The 25,647-nt window shown below is 53.6% G+C and overlaps 1 protein-coding gene across 4 annotated transcripts in view; it reads left to right on the forward strand.

Moving 5' to 3' along the window:
- LOC136933033 (NACHT, LRR and PYD domains-containing protein 12-like) overlaps nt 1-25,647 on the forward strand; it is a 561,343-nt gene that overhangs the window by 499,871 nt on the left and 35,825 nt on the right. For 2 of the 4 annotated variants that reach the window (XM_067228386.1, XM_067228389.1), the window contains one exon: nt 1,683-2,452. The exons of the other annotated variants lie outside the window; for them this stretch is intronic. In XM_067228386.1, the coding sequence (XP_067084487.1) occupies nt 1,683-2,215 (533 nt within the window). In that variant the 3' untranslated portion in view covers nt 2,216-2,452. Of the gene's footprint in view, nt 1-1,682; nt 2,453-25,647 lie in introns of those variants that run through there. 4 annotated transcript variants of the gene reach the window in all.

Genomic DNA, 25,647 nt, shown 5'->3' on the forward strand with positions numbered 1-25,647 from the left:
GGGGGGGGGGAAGAGTAGATAAGGGGTGGGGGGGAGAGAGTTGATAAGGGGGGTGGGGGGAGAGGAGGAGTTGGAGGGAGAGGAGGTGGGGGGGAGAGAGTAGATAAGGGGGGTGGGGGGGGGAGAGGTCAGGGGGGTGGGGGGGGAGGAGGTGGGGGGGAGAGAGTAGATAATGGGGGTGGGGGGAGAGGAGGTGGGGGGAGAGGAGGTCAGGGATGGGGGGAGAGAGTAGATGAGGGGGTAGGGGGAGAGGGGGTGGGGGGGAGAGAGTAGATAATGGGGATGGGGGGGGGGAGGAGGTTAGGGGGGTGGGGGGGAGAGAGTAGATAAGGGGGCTGGGGGGAGAGGAGATGGGAGGGTGGGTGGGGGGAGAGGGGGGTGGAGGGAGAGGAGGACAGAGGGTTGGGGGGAGAGGAGGTCAGGGGGGTGGGGGGAGAGGAGGTGGGGGGGAGAGAGTAGATAAGGGGAGAGAGGAGGTGGGGGGAGAGAGTAGATAAGGGGAGAGAGGAGGTGGGGGGGAGAGAGTAGATAAGGGGGCTGGGGGGAGAGGAGGTCAGGGGAGTGGGGGGAGAGGAGGTGATAAGGGGGGTGGGGGGAGAGGAGGAGGTGGGGGGAGAGGAGGTCAGGGGGGTGGGGGGAGAGGCGGTGATAAGGGGGGTGGGGGGAGAGGAGGAGGTGGGGGGAGAGAGTAGATAAGGGGAGAGAGGAGGTGGGGGGAGAGAGTAGATAAGGGGAGAGAGGAGGTGGGGGGCAGAGAGTAGATAAGGGGGCTGGGGGGAGAGGAGGTCAGGGGGGTGGGGGGAGAGGAGGTGATAAGGGGGGTGGGGGGAGAGGAGGAGGTGGGGGGAGAGGAGGTCAGGGGGGTGGGGGGAGAGGCGGTGATAAGGGGGGTGGGGGGAGAGGAGGAGGTGGGGGGAGAGGAGGGGGTGGGGGGAGAGGAGGAGGTGGGGGGGAGAGGAGGTGGGGGGAGAGGAGGTGGGGGGAGAGGAGGAGGAGGTGGGGGGAGAGGAGGTCCGGGGGGGGGAGGAGGTGGGGGGGGAGGGGAGGTGGGAGGGTGGGGGGAGAGGAGGTGGGGGGGAGAGTAGATAAGGAGAGGGGGGAGAGGAGATGGGAGGGTGGGGGGAGAGGGGGTGGGGGGGGAGAGGAGGTGGGGGGGAGAGTACATTTACATGTCTTCATTTATCAAGACGCTTTTATCCAAAGCGACTTCCAAGAGAGAGCTTTACTAAAGAGCACAGGTCACTGATCATAAACAACGAGACGCCCCAAAAACATTGTGGGGAGCCAAAACATGAAGCATACATTGTGAAAAGCAAATAAGTGCCAATGGGAAGAACCAGAAGAGCATGTAGTTAAACAAGTTACAATGAAACAACATGAACCTCAAAAGTGCAAGAGTGTACCTGTAGAAAAGCAACAAGAATAGAATTCACAGCGAGTACAAGAAGTTAAATCAGTTCCAACTAACCAACAAGAGCAACAAGTCCCTCAATAAGAGTCATTGTGTTCCTGGAGGAAACTCACATCAGGTCCAGCAAATCATTCCTAAGTACCGTAGTACAGGAGTAGATAAGGGAGGTGGGGGGGGGGGGAGAATGAAAGGGGGAGGGCAGGAAGAGGGAGACATTCTAATGTGAATGATGATGATCAGTAATATATTGTGTCTTGGTCTCCCCCATCAGATGCCTGTGAGCTCACACTGGACCCAAACACAGCACAGAGATACCTCTCTCTGTCTGAGGAGAACAGAAAGGTGACATGGAGGACAGAGGAGCAGCTGTATCCTGATCACCCAGAGAGATTTGAGAACTGGCCACAGGTGCTGTGTAGAGAGGGTCTGTCTGGGCGCTGTTACTGGGAGGCAGAGTGGAGTGAAGGAGGATGGGTTCATATAGCAGTGACATATAAAGGAATGAGCAGGAGAGGATGGGGTGCTGACTGTATGCTTGGACGCAATAACAAGTCCTGGAGTCTGGAGTGTGTTGGTAACAGTTACTCTGCCGTGCACAATAATAAGATCACTGTCATACCTGCCCCCCCCTCCAGCTCCCACAGAGTAGGAGTGTATCTGGACTGGCCGGCCGGCACTCTGTCCTTCTACACAGTCTCCTCTGACACACTGACCCACCTGCACACATTCCACAGCACATTCACTGAGCCCCTCTATCCTGGGTTCTGGGTTAATGACTCAGTGTCCCTGTGTCAGGTAGAATAGCCCACACACACTCTCACACACTGTGCTCACATAGATGTCATTGAAGATTGAACTGTATACAGTTGTAATTGATATCCCAGAGTGTTTGTAAATATTGGTGTGTGAAGAATGTTTGTTTTGTTTTCATTGTTGACAAACAACATTCCTGTCTTTGATCTCAGTTCCACTGAATGTGATGAACTAAATAGTGTCTTACTGCCTAAATAAGGAGAAATAAAGATGTTTAATACAGGATGATAGAAGACATGCTGTGTGTTCGTTGGTGACCCAGTGGTCCTACACACACGCACACACACATGTACACACACAAACACACACATGTACACACACACACACACACTATGAAAACACTACATTTAGGACCAGTAATGGGACATTATTACCCACTTGAATATACACTGTGTGTGTCTAGTGTGATCCCCTCTCCCCCTGACCTCCTCTCTACCCACCACCTCCTCTAACTCACTGAGTGATAAAGAGGGGTGTTGGGAGGGGGGGGGGTCTAACTCACTGAGTGATAAAGAGGGGTGTTGGGAGGGGGGGGTCTAACTCACTGTGAGTGATAAAGAGGGGTGTTGGGAGGGGGGGGTCTAACTCACTGAGTGATAAAGAGGGGTGTTGGGAGGGGGGGGTCTAACTCACTGAGTGATAAAGAGGGGTGTTGGGAGGGGGGGGTCTAACTCACTGTGAGTGATAAAGAGGGGTGTTGGGAGGGGGGGGTCTAACTCACTGAGTGATAAAGAGGGGTGTTGGGAGGGGGGGGGTCTAACTCACTGAGTGATAAAGAGGGGTGTTGGGGGGGGGGGGGGGGGTCTAACTCACTGAGTGATAAAGAGGGGTGTTGGTGGGGGGGGGTCTAACTCACTGAGTGATAAAGAGGGGTGTTGTGAGGGGGGGTCTAACTCACTGAGTGATAAAGAGGGGTGTTGGGAGGGGGGGGGGGTCTAACTCACTGTGAGTGATAAAGAGGGGTGTTGGGAGGGGGGGGGGTCTAACTCACTGAGTGATAAAGAGGGGTGTTGGGAGGGGGGGGGGGGTCTAACTCACTGTGTGATAAAGAGGGGTGTTGGGAGGGGGGGGGGGTCTAACTCACTGAGTGATAAAGAGGGGTGTTGGGAGGGGGGGGGGTCTAACTCACTGAGTGATAAAGAGGGGTGTTGGGAGGGGGGGGGGGTCTAACTCACTGAGTGATAAAGAGGGGTGTTGGGAGGGGGGGGGGTCTAACTCACTGTGAGTGATAAAGAGGGGTGTTGGGAGGGGGGGGGTCTAACTCACTGAGTGATAAAGAGGGTGTTGGGAGGGGGGGGGGTCTAACTCACTGAGTGATAAAGAGGGGTGTTGGGAGGGGGGGGGGTCTAACTCACTGTGTGATAAAGAGGGGTGTTGGGAGGGGGGGGGGTCTAACTCACTGTGTGATAAAGAGGGGTGTTGGGAGGGGGGGGGGGGTCTAACTCACTGAGTGATAAAGAGGGGTGTTGGGAGGGGGGGGGGCTCTAACTCACTGTGAGTGATAAAGAGGGGTGTTGGTAGGGGGGGGGGTCTAACTCACTGAGTGATAAAGAGGGGTGTTGGGAGGGGGGGGGGGGTCTAACTCACTGTGAGTGATAAAGAGGGGTGTTGGGAGGGGGGGGGGGTCTAACTCACTGAGTGATAAAGAGGGGTGTTGGGAGGGGGGGGGGGGGTCTAACTCACTGAGTGATAAAGAGGGGTGTTGGGAGGGGGGGGGTCTAACTCACTGTGAGTGATAAAGAGGGGTGTTGGGAGGGGGGGGGGGGTCTAACTCACTGAGTGATAAAGAGGGGTGTTGGGAGGGGGGGGGTCTAACTCACTGTGAGTGATAAAGAGGGGTGTTGGGAGGGGGGGGGTCTAACTCACTGTGAGTGATAAACCAAATTATAACACAATGTAAAGTAACCTACCTGGAACATTGGAAAGTCAAAAAAGCCAAAGTCGATTAGAATGTTATCTAGCCTTAGAAAGAGATTATAAACTGGCAGAATATCTCTATACTGTCAGAGATAGAAAGCAGAGACAGATCCTAACCAAGTACAGGCTCAGTGACCACCAATTGGCAATTGAAACAGGACAACACAAAAAATCATGGCAACCAAACGAAAACAGAATATGTGGTCACTGTTCGACAGGTGAGGTCCAGACAGAGATGCACTTCCTCCTACAATGTGAAACATTCAGTGATATAAGAAATGATTACTGGAACAAACTCCACTCTGTAATGTCAGATTTCAAAGGTCTTAGTGACCTCTCAAAGGTAAAAATCCTCGTAGGAGAAGGAGACAGGACATACCTTGCTGCCCAGTATGTATCAGTATGCCACAACCTGAGAGACAGTGAGTGACCTAGACACACAAGGCACACACACAAAGCACACACACAACATATACTGTGTGTGTGTGACTGACATGTGTATGTGTGTGTATATATAAGAATTGAATTGAATTGATTAAGAGGGGTGTTGGGGGGGGGGGGGGGGGTCTAACTCACTGAGTGATAAAGAGGGGTGTTGGGAGGGGGGGGGGGTCTAACTCACTGAGTGATAAAGAGGGGTGTTGTGGGAGGGGGGGGTCTAACTCACTGAGTGATAAAGAGGGCTGTTGGTAGGGGGGGGGGGGTCTAACTCACTGTGAGTGATAAAGAGGGGTGTTGGTAGGGGGGGGTCTAACTCACTGTGAGTGATAGAGAGGGGTGTTGGTAGGGGGGGGGGGTCTAACTCACTGAGTGATAAAGAGGGGTGTTGGTAGGGGGGGGTCTAACTCACTGTGAGTGATAGAGAGGGGTGTTGGTAGGGGGGGGGGGGTCTAACTCACTGTGAGTGATAAAGAGGGGTGTTGGTAGGGGGGGGGGGGTCTAACTCACTGAGTGATAAAGAGGGGTGTTGTGGGAGGGGGGGGTCTAACTCACTGTGAGTGATAAAGAGGGGTGTTGGGAGGGGGGGGGGGTCTAACTCACTGTGAGTGATAAAGAGGGGTGTTGGGAGGGGGGGGTCTAACTCACTGAGTGATAAAGAGGGGTGTTGGTAGGGGGGGGGTCTAACTCACTGTGAGTGATAAAGAGGGGTGTTGGGAGGGGGGGGTCTAACTCACTGAGTGATAAAGAGGGGTGTTGGGAGGGGGGGGTCTAACTCACTGAGGGATAAAGAGGGGTGTTGGGAGGGGGGGGGTCTAACTCACTGAGTGATAAAGAGGGGTGTTGGGAGGGGGGGGTCTAACTCACTGAGGGATAAAGAGGGGTGTTGGGAGGGGGGGGGTCTAACTCACTGAGTGATAAAGAGGGGTGTTGGTAGGGGGGGGGGGGGTTCTAACTCACTGTGAGTGATAAAGAGGGGTGTTGGGAGGGGGGGGGTCTAACTCACTGAGTGATAAAGAGGGGTGTTGTGGGAGGGGGGGGTCTAACTCACTGAGTGATAAAGAGGGGTGTTGGGATGGGGGGGTCTAACTCACTGTGAGTGATAGAGAGGGGTGTTGGGAGGGGGGGGTCTAACTCACTGTGAGTGATAAAGAGGGGTGTTGGGAGGGGGGGGGTCTAACTCACTGTGAGTGATAGAGAGGGGTGTTGGGAGGGGGGGGGTCTAACTCACTGTGAGTGATAAAGAGGGGTGTTGGGAGGGGGGGGGTCTAACTCACTGTGAGTGATAGAGAGGGGTGTTGGGAGGGGGGGGGTCTAACTCACTGTGAGTGATAAAGAGGGGTGTTGGGAGGGGGGGGTCTAACTCACTGAGTGATAAAGAGGGGTGTTGGGAGGGGGGGGGATCTAACTCACTGAGTGATAAAGAGGGGTGTTGGGAGGGGGGGGTCTAACTCACTGTGAGTGATAAAGAGGGGTGTTGGTAGGGGGGGGTCTAACTCACTGTGAGTGATAAAGAGGGGTGTTGGGAGGGGGGGGTCTAACTCACTGAGTGATAAAGAGGGGTGTTGGGAGGGGGGGGGGGGGTCTAACTCACTGAGTGATAAAGAGGGGTGTTGTGGGAGGGGGGGGTCTAACTCACTGTGAGTGATAAAGAGGGGTGTTGGGAGGGGGGGGGTCTAACTCACTGTGAGTGATAAAGAGGGGTGTTGGGAGGGGGGGGGGGTCTAACTCACTGAGTGATAAAGAGGGGTGTTGGTAGGGGGGGGGGGTTCTAACTCACTGTGAGTGATAAAGAGGGGTGTTGGGAGGGGGGGGGTCTAACTCACTGAGGGATAAAGAGGGGTGTTGGGAGGGGGGGGGGGTCTAACTCACTGAGTGATAAAGAGGGGTGTTGGTAGGGGGGGGGGGTTCTAACTCACTGTGAGTGATAAAGAGGGGTGTTGGGAGGGGGGGGGGTCTAACTCACTGAGTGATAAAGAGGGGTGTTGTGGGAGGGGGCGGTCTAACTCACTGAGTGATAAAGAGGGGTGTTGGGAGGGGGGGGGGTCTAACTCACTGAGTGATAAAGAGGGGTGTTGGGAGGGGGGGGGGGTCTAACTCACTGAGTGATAAAGAGGGGTGTTGGTAGGGGGGGGGAGTCTAACTCACTGTGAGTGATAAAGAGGGGTGTTGGTAGGGGGGGGTCTAACTCACTGTGAGTGATAGAGAGGGGTGTTGGGAGGCGGGGGGGGGGGGTCTAACTCACTGTGAGTGATAAAGAGGGGTGTTGGTAGGGGGGGGGTCTAACTCACTGTGAGTGATAAAGAGGGGTGTTGGGAGGGGGGGGGTCTAACTCACTGTGAGTGATAAAGAGGGGTGTTGGGAGGGGGGGGTCTAACTCACTGAGTGATAAAGAGGGGTGTTGGGAGGGGGGGGTCTAACTCACTGAGGGATAAAGAGGGGTGTTGGGAGGGGGGGGGGGTCTAACTCACTGAGTGATAAAGAGGGGTGTTGGTAGGGGGGGGGGGTCTAACTCACTGTGAGTGATAAAGAGGGGTGTTGGTAGGGGGGGGGTCTAACTCACTGAGTGATAAAGAGGGGTGTTGGGAGGGGGGGGGGTCTAACTCACTGTGAGTGATAAAGAGGGGTGTTGGGAGGGGAGGGGGTCTAACTCACTGAGTGATAAAGAGGGGTGTTGGGAGGGGGGGGGTCTAACTCACTGTGAGTGATAAAGAGGGGTGTTGGGAGGGGAGGGGGTCTAACTCACTGTGAGTGATAAAGAGGGGTGTTGGGAGGGGGGGGGGTCTAACTCACTGAGTGATAAAGAGGGGTGTTGGGAGGGGGGGGGGTCTAACTCACTGTGAGTGATAAAGAGGGGTGTTGGGAGGGGAGGGGGTCTAACTCACTGTGAGTGATAAAGAGGGGTGTTGGGAGGGGGGGGTCTAACTCACTGTGAGTGATAAAGAGGGGTGTTGGGAGGGGAGGGGGTCTAACTCACTGTGAGTGATAAAGAGGGGTGTTGGTAGGGGGGGGTCTAACTCACTGTGAGTGATAAAGAGGGGTGTTGGGAGGGGGGGGGGTCTAACTCACTGTGAGTGATAAAGAGGGGTGTTGGGAGGGGAGGGGGTCTAACTCACTGTGAGTGATAAAGAGGGGTGTTGGGAGGGGGGGGTCTAACTCACTGAGTGATAAAGAGGGGTGTTGGTAGGGGGGGGTCTAACTCACTGAGTGATAAAGAGGGGTGTTGGGATGGGGGGGTCTAACTCACTGAGTGATAAAGAGGGGTGTTCGTAGGGGGGGGGGTCTAACTCACTGTGAGTGATAAAGAGGGGTGTTGGGAGGGGAGGGGGTCTAACTCACTGTGAGTGATAAAGAGGGGTGTTGGTAGGGGGGGGGGGTCTAACTCACTGAGTGATAAAGAGGGGTGTTGGGAGGGGGGGGGGTCTAACTCACTGTGAGTGATAAAGAGGGGTGTTGGTAGGGGGGGGGGTCTAACTCACTGAGTGATAAAGAGGGGTGTTGGGAGGGGGGGGGGGTCTAACTCACTGTGAGTGATAAAGAGGGGTGTTGGTAGGGGGGCGTCTAACTCACTGTGAGTGATAGAGAGGGGTGTTGGTAGGGGGGGGGGGGTCTAACTCACTGAGTGATAAAGAGGGGTGTTGTGGGAGGGGGGGGTCTAACTCACTGAGTGATAAAGAGGGGTGTTGTGGGAGGGGGGGGTCTAACTCACTGTGAGTGATAAAGAGGGGTGTTGGGGGGGGGGGGTCTAACTCACTGAGTGATAAAGAGGGGTGTTGTGGGAGGGGGGGGTCTAACTCACTGAGTGATAAAGAGGGGTGTTGGGAGGGGGGGGGGTCTAACTCACTGAGTGATAAAGAGGGGTGTTGGGAGGGGGGGGGGGTCTAACTCACTGAGTGATAAAGAGGGGTGTTGGTAGGGGGGGGGGGGGGTCTAACTCACTGTGAGTGATAAAGAGGGGTGTTGGTAGGGGGGGGTCTAACTCACTGTGAGTGATAGAGAGGGGTGTTGGTAGGGGGGGGGGGTCTAACTCACTGAGTGATAAAGAGGGGTGTTGGTAGGGGGGGGTCTAACTCACTGTGAGTGATAAAGAGGGGTGTTGGGAGGGGGGGGGGTCTAACTCACTGTGAGTGATAAAGAGGGGTGTTGGTAGGGGGGGGGTCTAACTCACTGTGAGTGATAAAGAGGGGTGTTGGGAGGGGGGGGGTCTAACTCACTGTGAGTGATAAAGAGGGGTGTTGGGAGGGGGGGGGTCTAACTCACTGAGTGATAAAGAGGGGTGTTGGGAGGGGGGGGTCTAACTCACTGAGGGATAAAGAGGGGTGTTGGGAGGGGGGGGGGGTCTAACTCACTGAGTGATAAAGAGGGGTGTTGGTAGGGGGGGGGGTCTAACTCACTGTGAGTGATAAAGAGGGGTGTTGGTAGGGGGGGGGTCTAACTCACTGAGTGATAAAGAGGGGAGTTGGAAGGGGGGGGTCTAACTCACTGTGAGTGATAAAGAGGGGTGTTGGTAGGGGAGGGGGTCTAACTCACTGTGAGTGATAAAGAGGGGTGTTGGGATGGGGGGGTCTAACTCACTGAGTGATAAAGAGGGGTGTTGGTAGGGGAGGGGGTCTAACTCACTGTGAGTGATAAAGAGGGGTGTTGGGATGGGGGGGTCTAACTCACTGAGTGATAAAGAGGGGTGTTGGGAGGGGGGGGTCTAACTCACTGTGAGTGATAAAGAGGGGTGTTGGGAGGGGAGGGGGTCTAACTCACTGTGAGTGATAAAGAGGGGTGTTGGGAGGGGGGGGTCTAACTCACTGAGTGATGAAGAGGGGTGTTGGTAGGGGGGGGGGTCTAACTCACTGAGTGATAAAGAGGGGTGTTGGGAGGGGGGGGGGTCTAACTCACTGAGTGATAAAGAGGGGTGTTGTGGGAGGGGGGGGTCTAACTCACTGTGAGTGATAAAGAGGGGTGTTGGGAGGGGGGGGTCTAACTCACTGAGTGATAAAGAGGGGTGTTGGGAGGGGGGGGGGTCTAACTCACTGAGTGATAAAGAGGGGTGTTGGGAGGGGGGGGGGTCTAACTCACTGAGTGATAAAGAGGGGTGTTGGGATGGGGGGGGTCTAACTCACTGTGAGTGATAAAGAGGGGTGTTGGTAGGGGGGGGGGTCTAACTCACTGAGTGATAAAGAGGGGTGTTGGTAGGGGGGGGGGGGGTCTAACTCACTGTGAGTGATAAAGAGGGGTGTTGGGAGGGGGGGGTCTAACTCACTGAGTGATAAAGAGGGGTGTTGGGAGGGGGGGGGTCTAACTCACTGAGTGATAAAGAGGGGTGTTGGTAGGGGGGGGGGGTCTAACTCACTGTGAGTGATAAAGAGGGGTGTTGGTAGGGGGGGGGGTCTAACTCACTGAGTGATAAAGAGGGGTGTTGGTAGGGGGGGGGGGGTCTAACTCACTGAGTGATAAAGAGGGGTGTTGGTAGGGGGGGGGTCTAACTCACTGTGAGTGATAGAGAGGGGTGTTGGTAGGGGGGGGGGGTCTAACTCACTGTGAGTGATAAAGAGGGGTGTTGGGAGGGGGGGGGTCTAACTCACTGAGTGATAAAGAGGGGTGTTGGTAGGGGGGGGGGGGTCTAACTCACTGTGAGTGATAAAGAGGGGTGTTGGTAGGGGGGGGTCTAACTCACTGTGAGTGATAAAGAGGGGTGTTGGGAGGGGGGGGGGTCTAACTCACTGAGTGATAAAGAGGGGTGTTGGGAGGGGGGGGGTCTAACTCACTGAGTGATAAAGAGGGGTGTTGGTAGGGGGGGGGGGGTCTAACTCACTGAGTGATAAAGAGGGGTGTTGGTAGGGGGGGGGGGTCTAACTCACTGAGTGATAAAGAGGGGTGTTGGGAGGGGGGGGGGGGGTCTAACTCACTGAGTGATAAAGAGGGGTGTTGGGAGGGGGGGGGATCTAACTCACTGAGTGATAAAGAGGGGTGTTGTGGGAGGGGGGGGTCTAACTCACTGTGAGTGATAAAGAGGGGTGTTGGGAGGGGGGGGTCTAACTCACTGAGTGATAAAGAGGGGTGTTGGGAGGGGGGGGGGGTCTAACTCACTGAGTGATAAAGAGGGGTGTTGGGAGGGGGGGGGGGTCTAACTCACTGTGAGTGATAAAGAGGGGTGTTGGTAGGGGGGGGTCTAACTCACTGTGAGTGATAGAGAGGGGTGTTGGTAGGGGGGGGGGTCTAACTCACTGAGTGATAAAGAGGGGTGTTGGGAGGGGGGGGTCTAACTCACTGAGTGATAAAGAGGGGTGTTGGGAGGGGGGGGGGTCTAACTCACTGAGTGATAAAGAGGGGTGTTGGGAGGGGGGGGGTCTAACTCACTGAGTGATAAAGAGGGGTGTTGGGAGGGGGGGGTCTAACTCACTGAGTGATAAAGAGGGGTGTTGGGAGGGGGGGGGTCTAACTCACTGAGTGATAAAGAGGGGTGTTGGGAGGGGGGGGGGTCTAACTCACTGAGTGATAAAGAGGGGTGTTGGGAGGGGGGGGGTCTAACTCACTGAGTGATAAAGAGGGGTGTTGGGAGGGGGGGGTCTAACTCACTGAGTGATAAAGAGGGGTGTTGGGAGGGGGGGGGTCTAACTCACTGAGTGATAAAGAGGGGTGTTGGGAGGGGGGGGTCTAACTCACTGTGATTGATAAAGAGGGGTGTTGGTAGGGGGGGGGGGGGTCTAACTCACTGAGTGATAAAGAGGGGTGTTGGTAGGGGGGGGGGGTCTAACTCACTGAGTGATAAAGAGGGGTGTTGGGAGGGGGGGGGGGGTCTAACTCACTGAGTGATAAAGAGGGGTGTTGGGAGGGGGGGGGGTCTAACTCACTGAGTGATAAAGAGGGGTGTTGTGGGAGGGGGGGGTCTAACTCACTGTGAGTGATAAAGAGGGGTGTTGGGAGGGGGGGGTCTAACTCACTGAGTGATAAAGAGGGGTGTTGGGAGGGGGGGGGGTCTAACTCACTGTGAGTGATAAAGAGGGGTGTTGGTAGGGGGGGGGGGGTCTAACTCACTGAGTGATAAAGAGGGGTGTTGTGGGAGGGGGGGGGTCTAACTCACTGTGAGTGATAAAGAGGGGTGTTGGGAGGGGGGGGTCTAACTCACTGAGTGATAAAGAGGGGTGTTGGGAGGGGGGGGGTCTAACTCACTGAGTGATAAAGAGGGGTGTTGGTAGGGGGGGGGGGTCTAACTCACTGTGAGTGATAAAGAGGGGTGTTGGTAGGGGGGGGGGTCTAACTCACTGTGAGTGATAAAGAGGGGTGTTGGGAGGGGGGGGTCTAACTCACTGTGAGTGATAAAGAGGGGTGTTGGGAGGGGGGGGTCTAACTCACTGTGAGTGATAAACCAAATTATAACACAATGTAAAGTAACCTACCTGGAACATTGGAAAGAAGAAACTAAAAGCCAAAGTCGATTAGAATGTTATCTAGCCTTAGAAAGAGATTATAAACTGGCAGAATATCTCTATACTGTCAGAGATAGAAAGCAGAGACAGATCCTAACCAAGTACAGGCTCAGTGACCACCAATTGGCAATTGAAACAGGACAACACAAAAAATCATGGCAACCAAACGAAAACAGAATATGTGGTCACTGTTCGACAGGTGAGGTCGAGACAGAGATGCACTTCCTCCTACAATGTGAAACATTCAGTGATATAAGAAATGATTACTGGAACAAACTCCACTCTGTAATGTCAGATTTCAAAGGTCTTAGTGACCTCTCAAAGGTAAAAATCCTCCTAGGAGAAGGAGACAGGACATACCTTGCTGCCCAGTATGTATCAGTATGCCACAACCTGAGAGACAGTGAGTGACCTAGACACACAAGGCACACACACAAAGCACACACACAACATATACTGTGTGTGTGTGACTGACATGTGTATGTGTGTATATATGTATATATATATAAGAATTGAATTGAATTGATTAAGAGGGGTGTTGGGGGGGGGGTCTAACTCACTGAGTGATAAAGAGGGGTGTTTGTAGGGGGGGGGGGTGTCTAACTCACTGAGTGATAAAGAGGGGCGTTGGTAGGGGGGGGGGTCTAACTCACTGTGAGTGATAAAGAAGGGTGTTGGTAGGGGGGGGGGGTCTAACTCACTGTGAGTGATAAAGAGGGGTGTTGGTAGGGGGGGGGGGTCTAACTCACTGAGTGATAAAGAGGGGTGTTGGTAGGGGGGGGTCTAACTCACTGTGAGTGATAAAGAGGGGTGTTGGGAGGGGGGGGGTCTAACTCACTGTGAGTGATAAAGAGGGGTGTTGGGAGGGGGGGGGTCTAACTCACTGTGAGTGATAAAGAGGGGTGTTGGGAGGGGGGGGTCTAACTCACTGAGTGATAAAGAGGGGTGTTGGGAGGGGGGGGGGTCTAACTCACTGAGGGATAAAGAGGGGTGTTGGGAGGGGGGGGGGGTCTAACTCACTGAGTGATAAAGAGGGGTGTTGGGAGGGGGGGGTCTAACTCACTGAGTGATAAAGAGGGGTGTTGGTAGGGGGGGGGGGTCTAACTCACTGTGAGTGATAAAGAGGGGTGTTGGGAGGGGGGGGGTCTAACTCACTGTGAGTGATAAAGAGGGGTGTTGGGAGGGGGGGGTCTAACTCACTGAGTGATAAAGAGGGGTGTTGGGAGGGGGGGGTCTAACTCACTGAGTGATAAAGAGGGGTGTTGGTAGGGGGGGGGGGTCTAACTCACTGAGTGATAAAGAGGGGTGTTGGGAGGGGGGGGGGGTCTAACTCACTGAGTGATAAAGAGGGGTGTTGGGATGGGGGGGTCTAACTCACTAAGTGATAAAGAGGGGTGTTGGTAGGGGGGGGGGTCTAACTCACTGTGAGTGATAAAGAGGGGTGTTGGGAGGGGGGGGGTCTAACTCACTGTGAGTGATAAAGAGGGGTGTTGGGAGGGGGGGGTCTAACTCACTGAGTGATAAAGAGGGGTGTTGGTAGGGGGGGGGGGTCTAACTCACTGAGTGATAAAGAGGGGTGTTGGGAGGGGGGGGGGGTCTAACTCACTGAGTGATAAAGAGGGGTGTTGGGAGGGGGGGGGGGTCTAACTCACTGAGTGATAAAGAGGGGTGTTGGGAGGGGGGGGGGTCTAACTCACTGTGAGTGATAAAGAGGGGTGTTGGTAGGGGGGGGGGGGTCTAACTCACTGTGAGTGATAAAGAGGGGTGTTGGTAGGGGGGGGTCTAACTCACTGTGAGTGATAAAGAGGGGTGTTGGTAGGGGGGGGGGGTCTAACTCACTGAGTGATAAAGAGGGGTGTTGGTAGGGGGGGGTCTAACTCACTGTGAGTGATAAAGAGGGGTGTTGGGAGGGGGGGGTCTAACTCACTGAGTGATAAAGAGGGGTGTTGGTAGGGGGGGGGTGGGTCTAACTCACTGAGTGATAAAGAGGGGTGTTGGTAGGGGGGGGGGGTCTAACTCACTGAGTGATAAAGAGGGGTGTTGGTAGGGGGGGGGGGGGTCTAACTCACTGAGTGATAAAGAGGGGTGTTGGTAGGGGGGGGGGGGTCTAACTCACTGAGTGATAAAGAGGGGTGTTGGGAGGGGGGGGGGTCTAACTCACTGAGTGATAAAGAGGGGTGTTGGGAGGGGGGGGGGGGTCTAACTCACTGAGTGATAAAGAGGGGTGTTGGTAGGGGGGGGGGGTCTAACTCACTGAGTGATAAAGAGGGGTGTTGGGAGGGGGGGGGGTCTAACTCACTGAGTGATAAAGAGGGGTGTTGTGGGAGGGGGGGGTCTAACTCACTGAGTGATAAAGAGGGGTGTTGGGAGGGGGGGGGGGTCTAACTCACTGAGTGATAAAGAGGGGTGTTGGGAGGGGGGGGGGGTCTAACTCACTGTGAGTGATAAAGAGGGGTGTTGGTAGGGGGGGGTCTAACTCACTGTGAGTGATAGAGAGGGGTGTTGGTAGGGGGGGGGTCTAACTCACTGAGTGATAAAGAGGGGTGTTGTGGGAGGGGGGGGGGTCTAACTCACTGAGTGATAAAGAGGGGTGTTGGGAGGGGGGGGGGGTCTAACTCACTGAGTGATAAAGAGGGGTGTTGGGAGGGGGGGGGGTCTAACTCACTGTGAGTGATAAAGAGGGGTGTTGGGAGGGGGGGGTCTAACTCACTGAGTGATAAAGAGGGGTGTTGGGAGGGGGGGGTCTAACTCACTGAGTGATAAAGAGGGGTGTTGGGAGGGGGGGGTCTAACTCACTGAGTGATAAAGAGGGGTGTTGGGAGGGGGGGGGTCTAACTCACTGAGTGATAAAGAGGGGTGTTGGTAGGGGGGGGGTCTAACTCACTGAGTGATAAAGAGGGGTGTTGGTAGGGGGGGGGTCTAACTCACTGTGAGTGATAAAGAGGGGTGTTGGGAGGGGGGGGGGTCTAACTCACTGTGAGTGATAAAGAGGGGTGTTGGGAGGGGGGGGGTCTAACTCACTGTGAGTGATAAAGAGGGGTGTTGGTAGGGGGGGGGGGGAGTCTAACTCACTGAGTGATAAAGAGGGGTGTTGGGAGGGGGGGGGTCTAACTCACTGTGAGTGATAAAGAGGGGTGTTGGGAGGGGGGGGGGTCTAACTCACTGTGAGTGATAAAGAGGGGTGTTGGGAGGGGGGGGGGTCTAACTCACTGTGAGTGATAAAGAGGGGTGTTGGGAGGGGGGGGGTCTAACTCACTGTGAGTGATAAAGAGGGGTGTTGGTAGGGGGGGGGGAGTCTAACTCACTGAGTGATAAAGAGGGGTGTTGGGGGGGGGGGTCTAACTCACTGTGAGTGATAAACCAAATTATAACACAATGTAAAGTAACCTACCTGGAACATTGGAAAGAAGAAACTAAAAGCAAAAGTCGATTAGAATGTTATCTAGCCTTAGAAAGAGATTATAAACTGGCAGAATATCTCTATACTGTCAGAGATAGAAAGCAGAGACAGATCCTAACCAAGTACAGGCTCAGTGACCACCAATTGGCAATTGAAACAGGACGACACAAAAAATTATGGCAACCAAAAGAAAACAGAATATGTGGTCACTGTTCGACAGGTGAGGTCCAGACAGAGATGCACTTCCTCCTACAATGTGAAACATTCAGTGATATAAGAAATGATTACTGGAACAAACTCCACTCTGTAATGTCAGATTTCAAAGGTCTTAGTGACCTCTCAAAGGTAAAAATCCTCCTAGGAGAAGGAGACAGGACATACCTTGCTGCCCAGTATGTATCAGTATGCCACAACCTGAGAGACAGTGAGTGACCTAGACACACAAGGCACACACACAAAGCACACACACAACATATACTGTGTGTGTGTGACTGACATGTGTATGTGTGTATATATATAAGAATTGAATTGAATTGATTAAGAGGGGTGTTGGGGGGGGGTCTAACTCACTGAGTGATAAAGAGGGGTGTTTGTAGGGGGGGGGGGTCTAACTCACTGAGTGATAAAGAGGGGTGTTGGGAGGGGGGGGGTCTAACTCACTGTGAGTGATAAAGAGGGGTGTTGGTGGGGGGGGGGGGGGTCTAACTCACTGTGAGTGATAAAGAGGGGTGTTGGGAGGGGGGGGTCTAACTCACTGTAGTGATAAAGAGGGGTGTTGGGAGGGGGGGGTCTAACTCACTGTGAGTGATAAAGAGGGGTGTTGGTAGGGGGGGGGGGTCTAACTCACTGTAGTGATAAAGAGGGGTGTTGGTAGGGGGGGGGTCTAACTCACTGTAGTGATAAAGAGGGGTGTTGGTAGGGGGGGGGGTCTAACTCACTGTAGTGATAAAGAGGGGTGTTGGTAGGGGGGGGGGGTCTAACTCACTGAGTGATAAAGAGGGGTGTTGGGAGGGAGGGGGGGGTCTAACTCACTGAGTGATAAAGAGGGGTGTTGGGAGGGGGGGGGGGTCTAACTCACTGTGAGTGATAAAGAGGGGTGTTGGGAGGGGGGGGTCTAACTCACTGAGTGATAAAGAGGGGTGTTGGGAGGGGGGGGGGGTCTAACTCACTGAGTGATAAAGAGGGGTGTTGGGAGGGGGGGGGGGTCTAACTCACTGAGTGATAAAGAGGGGTGTTGGTAGGGGGGGGGGGTCTAACTCACTGAGTGATAAAGAGGGGTGTTGTGGGAGGGGGGGGTCTAACTCACTGAGTGATAAAGAGGGGTGTTGGGAGGGGGGGGGGGTCTAACTCACTGTGAGTGATAAAGAGGGGTGTTGGTAGGGGGGGGTCTAACTCACTGTGAGTGATAGAGAGGGGTGTTGGTAGGGGGGGGGGTCTAACTCACTGAGTGATAAAGAGGGGTGTTGTGGGAGGGGGGGGGTCTAACTCACTGAGTGATAAAGAGGGGTGTTGGGAGGGGGGGGGGGGTCTAACTCACTGTGAGTGATAGAGAGGGGTGTTGGTAGGGGGGGGGGTCTAACTCACTGAGTGATAAAGAGGGGTGTTGGGAGGGGGGGGTGGGGTCTAACTCACTGTGAGTGATAAAGAGGGGTGTTGGTAGGGGGGGGTCTAACTCACTGTGAGTGATAAAGAGGGGTGTTGGGAGGGGGGGGTCTAACTCACTGAGTGATAAAGAGGGGTGTTGGGAGGGGGGGGGGGTCTAACTCACTGAGTGATAAAGAGGGGTGTTGGGAGGGGGGGGTCTAACTCACTGAGTGATAAAGAGGGGTGTTGGGAGGGGGGGGGGGTCTAACTCACTGTGAGTGATAAAGAGGGGTGTTGGGAGGGGGGGGGTCTAACTCACTGAGTGATAAAGAGGGGTGTTGGGAGGGGGGGGTCTAACTCACTGAGTGATAAAGAGGGGTGTTGGTAGGGGGGGGGTCTAACTCACTGAGTGATAAAGAGGGGTGTTGGGAGGGGGGGGTCTAACTCACTGAGTGATAAAGAGGGGTGTTGGTAGGGGGGGGGTCTAACTCACTGAGTGATAAAGAGGGGTGTTGGGAGGGGGGGGGTCTAACTCACTGTGAGTGATAAACCAAATTATAACACAATGTAAAGTAACCTACCTGGAACATTGGAAAGAAGAAACTAAAAGCAAAAGTCGATTAGAATGTTATCTAGCCTCAGAAAGAGATTATAAACTGGCAGAATATCTTTATACTGTCAGAGATAGAACGCAGAGACAGATCCTAACCAAGTACAGGCTCAGTGACCACCAATTGGCAATTGAAACAGGACGACACAAAAAATTATGGCAACCAAAAGAAAACAGAATATGTGGTCACTGTTCGACAGGTGAGGTCCAGACAGAGATGCACTTCCTCCTACAATGTGAAACATTCAGTGATATAAGAAATGATTACTGGAACAAACTTGTAGCGGGGTTCGCTCGTTTAAGATTAGCAATACTTAATTTATGATAAAGTATGTAGTTCTTGGGGGCACCACCTCTTATTGTTAAAGGGATAGAGGAAACCTTATTGAATAATATTGAAATAATAGCCTTCGTAATAATCAGTCTAATCTTAAGTAGTGAATTCTATGAAAGTAGAGCAGATCAGATAACGTGGGATAACGCGAGTATTATAAACAATGATTTATTTAAGGAAATGTAATTATAATGAACAAATACCAGAGAAGTTATAGGTTAGTTGAAAGTGAGTTGAGTTGAACTGTATACAGTAGGTCCTAAACTATGATGAGGGTTGGTACAAGGTGGTAGGTTGAGAGCGCGTGGGGAGGGGAGAGAGAGAGAGAGAGATAGGCTTCTGGAGAACAATGGGAGAGTATGTTAACTAATCCTAACGAAAGTTAGGTTAAATCATTTGCAAACTAAAATCAAACGTAACAAATTAAATCACAATATGCCAATGTTCACAAGTAAGAAATGTAGCAATATCGCAGTTACTGTTGTCAGTTTGAAGAAGAAGAGTCAAGGTTCCGTTCATCGTTGTCAAACGGTTAGAGCAAAGGAATCTTTCGTTCAAGTTCCTAGTGGTCCAGTGAGTTGCTGATTGAGAAGGATAGGTCAGATGTGTCGCGAACACTTCCGGTGAATCCTTGCGAAAAAGCCAGGATTGCTTGTGCGTCGAGGTTTTATAATCCTTGCGAAAGAGGGGTATCCTTTTGGAGGTGAACTCTTTGATTGGTCAGTTACTCCCACCTGGGCGTCCATCCTGAGATTGACGTATGGGTGTGAAGTGGTTGATAACTTTTCAGAGTTCAGCTATTTCAAATGTCCATGTATTGCTTATACTTCAAAATATAACAATACAACATTCATAAATGGTTTAGTTTGTAGATTCGAATCATTTTGATATCAAGATTGACTGATTTATCATAACAGGAAAGTAAGTTACATTAAAACATCAAATTATATCAACACAGCATTAAAGGGAAAGCATACATTATAACACATCAACTACTGTCATTGAAATAGTGTCCCTGAGCCATGTAGTCCTTGAGAATATGTTTGTAAATCCAGAAAAGTTAGTTCTTCCTTAAAATCCTTTGTCTCCATACTGTAAGGCCATTTTGGTCTACCTTCTGACCCCATGCTGGGCCAGAAGCTTTGAAGCTCCTGCTCTGGAGATAAGGACAAAAGGGGGAAAAACACCCTTTCTTCTTGTCGGGGGTAGGGGAAAGGTGTGATGGTACGTGGTTTGTCTGTTGGCTCTGCTACAAACTCCACTCTGTAATGTCAGATTTCAAAGGTCTTAGTGACCTCTCAAAGGTAAAAATCCTCCTAGGAGAAGGAGACAGGGCATACCTTGCTGCCCAGTATGTATCAGTATGCCACAACCTGAGAGACAGTGAGTGACCTAGACACACAAGGCACACACACAAAGCACACACACAACATATACTGTGTGTGTGTGACTGACATGTGTATGTGTGTATATATATAAGAATTGAATTGAATTGATTAAGAGGGGTGTTGGGGGGGGGTCTAACTCACTGAGTGATAAAGAGGGGTGTTTGTAGGGGGGGGGGTCTAACTCACTGAGTGATAAAGAGGGGTGTTGGGAGGGGGGGGTCTAACTCACTGTGAGTGATAAAGAGGGGTGTTGGTGGGGGGGGGGGGGGTCTAACTCACTGTGAGTGATAAAGAGGGGTGTTGGGAGGGGGGGGTCTAACTCACTGTAGTGATAAAGAGGGGTGTTGGGAGGGGGGGGTCTAACTCACTGTGAGTGATAAAGAGGGGTGTTGGGAGGGGGGGGGGTCTAACTCACTGTGAGTGATAAAGAGGGGTGTTGGGAGGGGGGGGGTCTAACTCACTGAGTGATAAAGAGGGTGTTGGGAGGGGGGGGGGGGGTCTAACTCACTGAGTGATAAAGAGGGGTGTTGGGAGGGGGGGGGGGTCTAACTCACTGAGTGATAAAGAGGGGTGTTGGGAGGGGGGGGGGTCTAACTCACTGTGAGTGATAAAGAGGGGTGTTGGTAGGGGGGGGGGGGTCTAACTCACTGAGTGATAAAGAGGGGTGTTGGTAGGGGGGGGGGGGGGGTCTAACTCACTGAGTGATAAAGAGGGGTGTTGGGAGGGGGGGGGGTCTAACTCACTGTGTGATAAAGAGGGGTGTAAGATAATCCTTTATTTGTCCCGCAGTGGGGAAATTGCAGTTTGCAACAGCAACAGGGTACAGAACAGCACTCAGAGTACAATGAAATATAGAAAATATACGAGATACAGGGAGTTATATAAAATATGAAGATGAGGATGTAAGGGTATAAAATAATATATAAAGTAAATGAGAGTTAAGTGTGAGTTGTGTGGTGGCTGCCGCTATGAATAAGTAATGAGTGACATACAGCCAAGTTATAACACGTAAGAAAAAATATTGCACGTAATTGCATAAATAAATATTGCACATAGAAGTGGACATGTGGGGGTTATGGACACGGTTCAGCAGCAGTGTCAGCAGTGATCGTTGAACAATCTGACGGCAGCAGGAAGGAAGGATCTGCGGAACCTCCTTCACACACCGAGGGGGAATCAGCCTATCGCTGAAGCGGCTCTCCAGAGCGGCTCTCCAGAGCGGCTCTCCAGAGCGGCTCTCCAGAGCGGCTCTCCAGAGCGGCTCTCCAGAGCGGCTCTCCAGAGCGGCTCTCCAGAGCGGCTCTCCAGAGCGGCTCTCCAGAGCGGCTCTCCAGAGCGGCTCTCCAGAGCGGCTCTCCAGAGCGGCTCTCCAGAGCGGCTCTCCAGAGCGGCTCTCCAGAGCGGCTCTCCAGAGCGGCTCTCCAGAGCGGCTCTCCAGAGCGGCTCTCCAGAGCGGCTCTCCAGAGCGGCTCTCCAGAGCGGCTCTCCAGAGCGGCTCTCCAGAGCGGCTCTCCAGAGCGGCTCTCCAGAGCGGCTCTCCAGAGCGGCTCTCCAGAGCGGCCAGTGAGTCCGGCAGGGGGTGCGACTCGTGATCCAGCATGGACGTCAGTTTTGCCAGGACCCGTCTGTCGCCCACCTCCTTCGAGTCCAGAGGACAGCCCAGGACTGAGCTGGACTTCTTGATGACCGTGTCCAGCTTCTTCCTTTCCCTCTCAGTGATGCTGCTGCTCCAGCAGACCACACCATACAGGATGACTGATGCCACCACTGAGTCATAGAAAGTCCTTAGGGGTGCCCCCTGCACTCCAAAGGACCTCAGTCTCCTCATGAGGTAAAGCCTGCTCTGACCTTGCCTGCTCTGACCTTTCCTCTACAGTGCATCAGTGTGGTGAGTCCAGTCCAGTCTGTGGTTCAGGTGAACACCCAGGTACTTGTAGGACTCCACTCTCTCAATGTCCATTCCCTGGATGTTCACCGGTGGGGGGGGGCAGACCAGTGTCTGCGGAAATCCACCACCATCTCCTTGGTCTTCCCTGCGTTGATGAGGTGGTTTGGCCGACACCAGTCCACAAAGTCCTGCGTCAGTCTTCTGTACTCCGCGTCGTCATCATCGCTGATCAGGCCGACTATGGCGGAGTCGTCAGAAAACTTGAGCAGGACGCAGCCATCCGAGTTGTGTCTGAAGTCAGCAGTGTAGAGAAGTAAGAATAACAAAAAGTAGCACTCCAACCAACACCAAACTCAGAACTTGCATAGGCAACCGGCATCAGAAAAACCTAAACAACAAGCAAGGTAGGCACGAGACAGAGTCCCCTAAATACACCTAACAGAACGAGGCCCAGGTGAACCTAATAACAACAATCAGAGCTGAGCAAGCCGGGCATGAGGACCTCTAGTGGCCAAAACACCAAAAAACAAGCAATACACTGACAGGTACTGACTCCACAGAGCCCTCCCCTGTCCATCTACTCAGAGGGAGAATGAACAGCTATTCCACCCCTAAAACACCTTTCAGATAAACACAATCACCAAAGTGGCTTCTGCCTAAACAGGAGATATACTCTACAGTGTCTGGCTGCAACGCTGACACGCTGAACCTTTCTATTTGTGTTACGATCACACAAAGACACGCATGCTCTCACACACGCGCACGCAGACACTCACACTGAAACACACACAGACATAACACACAGCGAGTGATAGAAGCCCCTGGAACCTGGGGTGGGGGTGGAGGAGAGGAGCAGGAGGGAGGCTGGATCTAAACTGTTCCACACGTCGTCAACCACTTGTACACTTTGGTGTGGACCGTGGAGTAGATGGTAATGACTTCCATGTCCCTATCTAGACATGGTGATGTCACTGCACCCCTGTGATGCAGGACCGGGGAGGCGGGGCTCTCACGGTGACGGACGGCTGGTGACGGTGCAGCTCCATCAGGCCCAGCATGGAAATGACATGGAAGTCATTACCATGTACTCCACGGTCCACACCGAAGTGTACAAGTGGTACAGCTGCATGGCCTACTCAGTAACCGTTAGAGGCTGAGCTAAGGAGACCTGATGAGAGAGGGGAGGGAAGGAGAGGAGGAGAACGGCGTCCTCTGTTGATACTGTAGTGGTCAGCTTTGGGCTGATCGGGTTGCTTTCTCAAGAATGTCGAGAGGGGAGGCTGAGGCTGAGTTCTAATGCAGATTGTCTTTATCGTCACAAGAACAACGGTTACATTCGGTTAGATCTCTTCGCCAGAGAAGATCTACCTAATACATGAATTCACAGTCGTTATATACAGTCGATAGGCAGTCCCATCATTTTTATCTTGACCCTGTCTGTGCGACTGCATTGATCTTAATCAGTGTATGTCAGTTTGTCTCGGTCCCAAAACACCCTTACTTATCCACAGTGAACGTACAAAGTCTATCTGCTGTTTAGTTAATCTCTCGCTATCTGGTGCTTGCACCTGTCCGAACAGGTCAGCGTGTTCGGAGCAAGTCCCCGAAAGAGCCATTACTCAAATATGTAATGTTCGTATTGTGATCTCTGATGCCGATCACTTTGGTTACCTGATTACGTCATCACTGATGGTATCTTAGTGTTATGCTTTTAGTGGCCACACATTTTAAGGTCAACTAGTTCGACCTTATGTCTTTACTGTCTAAATCTGCCACATAGGTTAGAGTGGGTGTTTAATGCAGCTGGTGTGTTTGATACGTCCTCCTCTAGGGAGAAAGGGGGCAGCATCAACATCCTGACATGATTCCATACTGGGTAGTGGAGCGGAGGGTTGGGGGGGCACGGGGGGAGATTTCTGGGCATGGGGGCCAGGAGTAGGGTGGAGGTCGGGGGGAGGGAGTGGAGGGCTGGGCTCTCAGTGGCCCCCACCCCCCACTGCTTCTGCTCCGTGGACAAACTCCCCACCAAGGGGGAGAAGAGGTGGAAAGGGGGAGGCGGGGGGAAGGGAAGGGGAGAGTGAGGGACAGAGGGGAACAGGAGTCCAGGGGGGGCCTTGTGCTCCTGCAGCCACCCCCCCCACAGCCTCCCTCCTGCGTCCTCCTCCACCCCCCTCTCACAGGAGGAGCTGCTGCCCCCCGAGCCCCAGGTCAGGCCGAGTCAGGCAGCCAGTCCAGCCTCGGCCCTCCCCCTCTCTGACCCACCCAGCCTGTGTCCCAGCCCACCGTCTGCTCCCCCTCTCTCTCCCGGTCCCCATCCCTCCCCCCCTCCGGCCAGAGCCAAGCTCCAGCACCAGAGACTGCGCTCCGTGCCCCAGTCCTGGAGGTTCAGTTCCCCCCGCTTGCCCCCCAAAGCCAAGAGCCTCCAGCCTGGAGAGGGAGGTCCGACGGGGGGAGACGAGAGAGGGAGACACACGAGCCGTCAGCACCACCCACGACCTGGCAACAGGAAGTAAGGACCCCCACTCCTCTACTGAGACCACCGCCACCGTGGAGACCGTATACCATGACCCGGCGGCCGTTGCTACGGGAACAGAGACGGAGAGTCGAGCTGTTTGGTGTCTGCTGGTGAGAGCAGCATGGTGACAAGCAGGTCTTTGGTGTGTTTCAGTGTGTGTGTGTGTGTGTATGTTTCATTGTGTGTCTGTGTATGTTTTAGTTTGTGTGTATGTGTGGCCTCCTCTGTATGTCGTAGCTCAGACATTTATACCCACAAGTCTAGTCTTGCAGTAACTACAACCGCTACACCACCTGCATGCTGGATCCTCCTTCCTGCAGGCAGCATCACACCCCCGGGCTATCAGCAGGAAGTACAGGAAGTCTCTGCAGTCTTGAAACCATCCTCACCCACCCATGACAGCTGCTGGGAGGACGTCCAGGGGCGCCGGACACATGGATCAGGTCCTGCTGTGTGCTGCTGGAGGGGCATCACCACCCACACTCTCCCATGTCCACACCTTCAATCACTGGCCTGACACGGGGGAACTGGGAGTTGGTTGGGCTGCCCAGGAACTGGAGGGGACCATCTCCCAGGAGACCCTCCACGAGGCCGTGACCTATCTTCTGGTTACCATCTACCCTCAGCAACAAGGTCCCTCCACCCTCCCGTGTCCACATGGAAAGCGGAGCCATCCAGCCCACTTCCACCTGCCTTGGCCCCACACCAACTGTTCGTGCCCTGCAGGCCCCACCTGGGAGAACGGGACCCCCAGGCCGTCACCCCCCAACCTGCCACTCTGCGACGAGGGACCCTCTCTCATGGGGGACAGGCCCCCTCGACCCGTGGGGTCTCTACGGAGGAACAGGCGCGCCGTGTGGAGGTCGCTGACTCAGAGGAACCAATGGACACGGACCACCAACCGTCAGAGGAAATGTCCTCCTCCGATCGTCCCCTCTGCCCCCCATGACGAGCCCCCCGTGGTGGAGGCAGTGGGCTGGAGTGACATCGACGATCTGGAGGGCGCTGGGTGAGCAGAACCAACACGGACCACACGGCACCTGTCCCAGTGAGCCCCTCGACCAATCATCACCTCTACCTACTGCAGCGGACCTGTCACACTGAGCCCCTCGACCAATCATCACCTCTATCTACTGCAGCAGACCTGTCCCAGTGAGCCCCTCAACCAATCATCACCTCTACCTACTGCAGCGGACCTGTCACAGTGAGCCCCTCGACCAATCATCACCTCTACCTACTGCAGCGGACCTGTCAGACTTTATTGAATGCCTGTCTTAAAGTATTTGATGTTCATATTGATATTAAACAGCGTAACCTGTTTTTCTCCTCCCTTACACACATCAAGGACAGGTAAGGTTGGGGTGAGAGAAAGTTCAGGATCACTCCACTGTCTTGTAGCAGTGTCTTGTAGCGGTGTCTTCTCCTCATTTAGTCTGTCCATGATGTATCGTTATAATGACTTACCCTTTCATCAATCATCTTTCCACATTTCACACTACCTTTCATTTGGCTTTGTGTCCAGATTATTCCTCCTTGGCTGCAGAATGGTGCATGTTCTTGAAAGCTATTTCAATCGTTGCTGATGCCTGCTGCCTTCTCCTAACATTTGCTTTACTCACAAAGCAATGCAGTGCAGATTAACATCTCATGAAATGTACTTTACTGTTTTGGTGATGCTTTTATAGATTTTCTAACGTACAATTTTATTGTGCCTTGAGCGTACAGGTCCCACCATGCCCCCAGCCCCAATGAGAGCCCCCTCCCCCTCCAGTGAGGGCCCCCAGCCCCACTGAGAGAGGCCCCTCCCCCTCCAGTGAGGGCCCCCAGCCCCAATGAGAGGCCCCTCCCCCTCCAGTGAGGGAGGAGCAGGAGGAGCAGCAGCAGCTGAGGTAAATGAGTATCTATGTTTTACTGATCATTCTGCTGCA

This window comes from Osmerus mordax, chromosome 24 (assembly GCF_038355195.1).
Source record: "Osmerus mordax isolate fOsmMor3 chromosome 24, fOsmMor3.pri, whole genome shotgun sequence".
NCBI lineage: Eukaryota > Metazoa > Chordata > Actinopteri > Osmeriformes > Osmeridae > Osmerus > Osmerus mordax.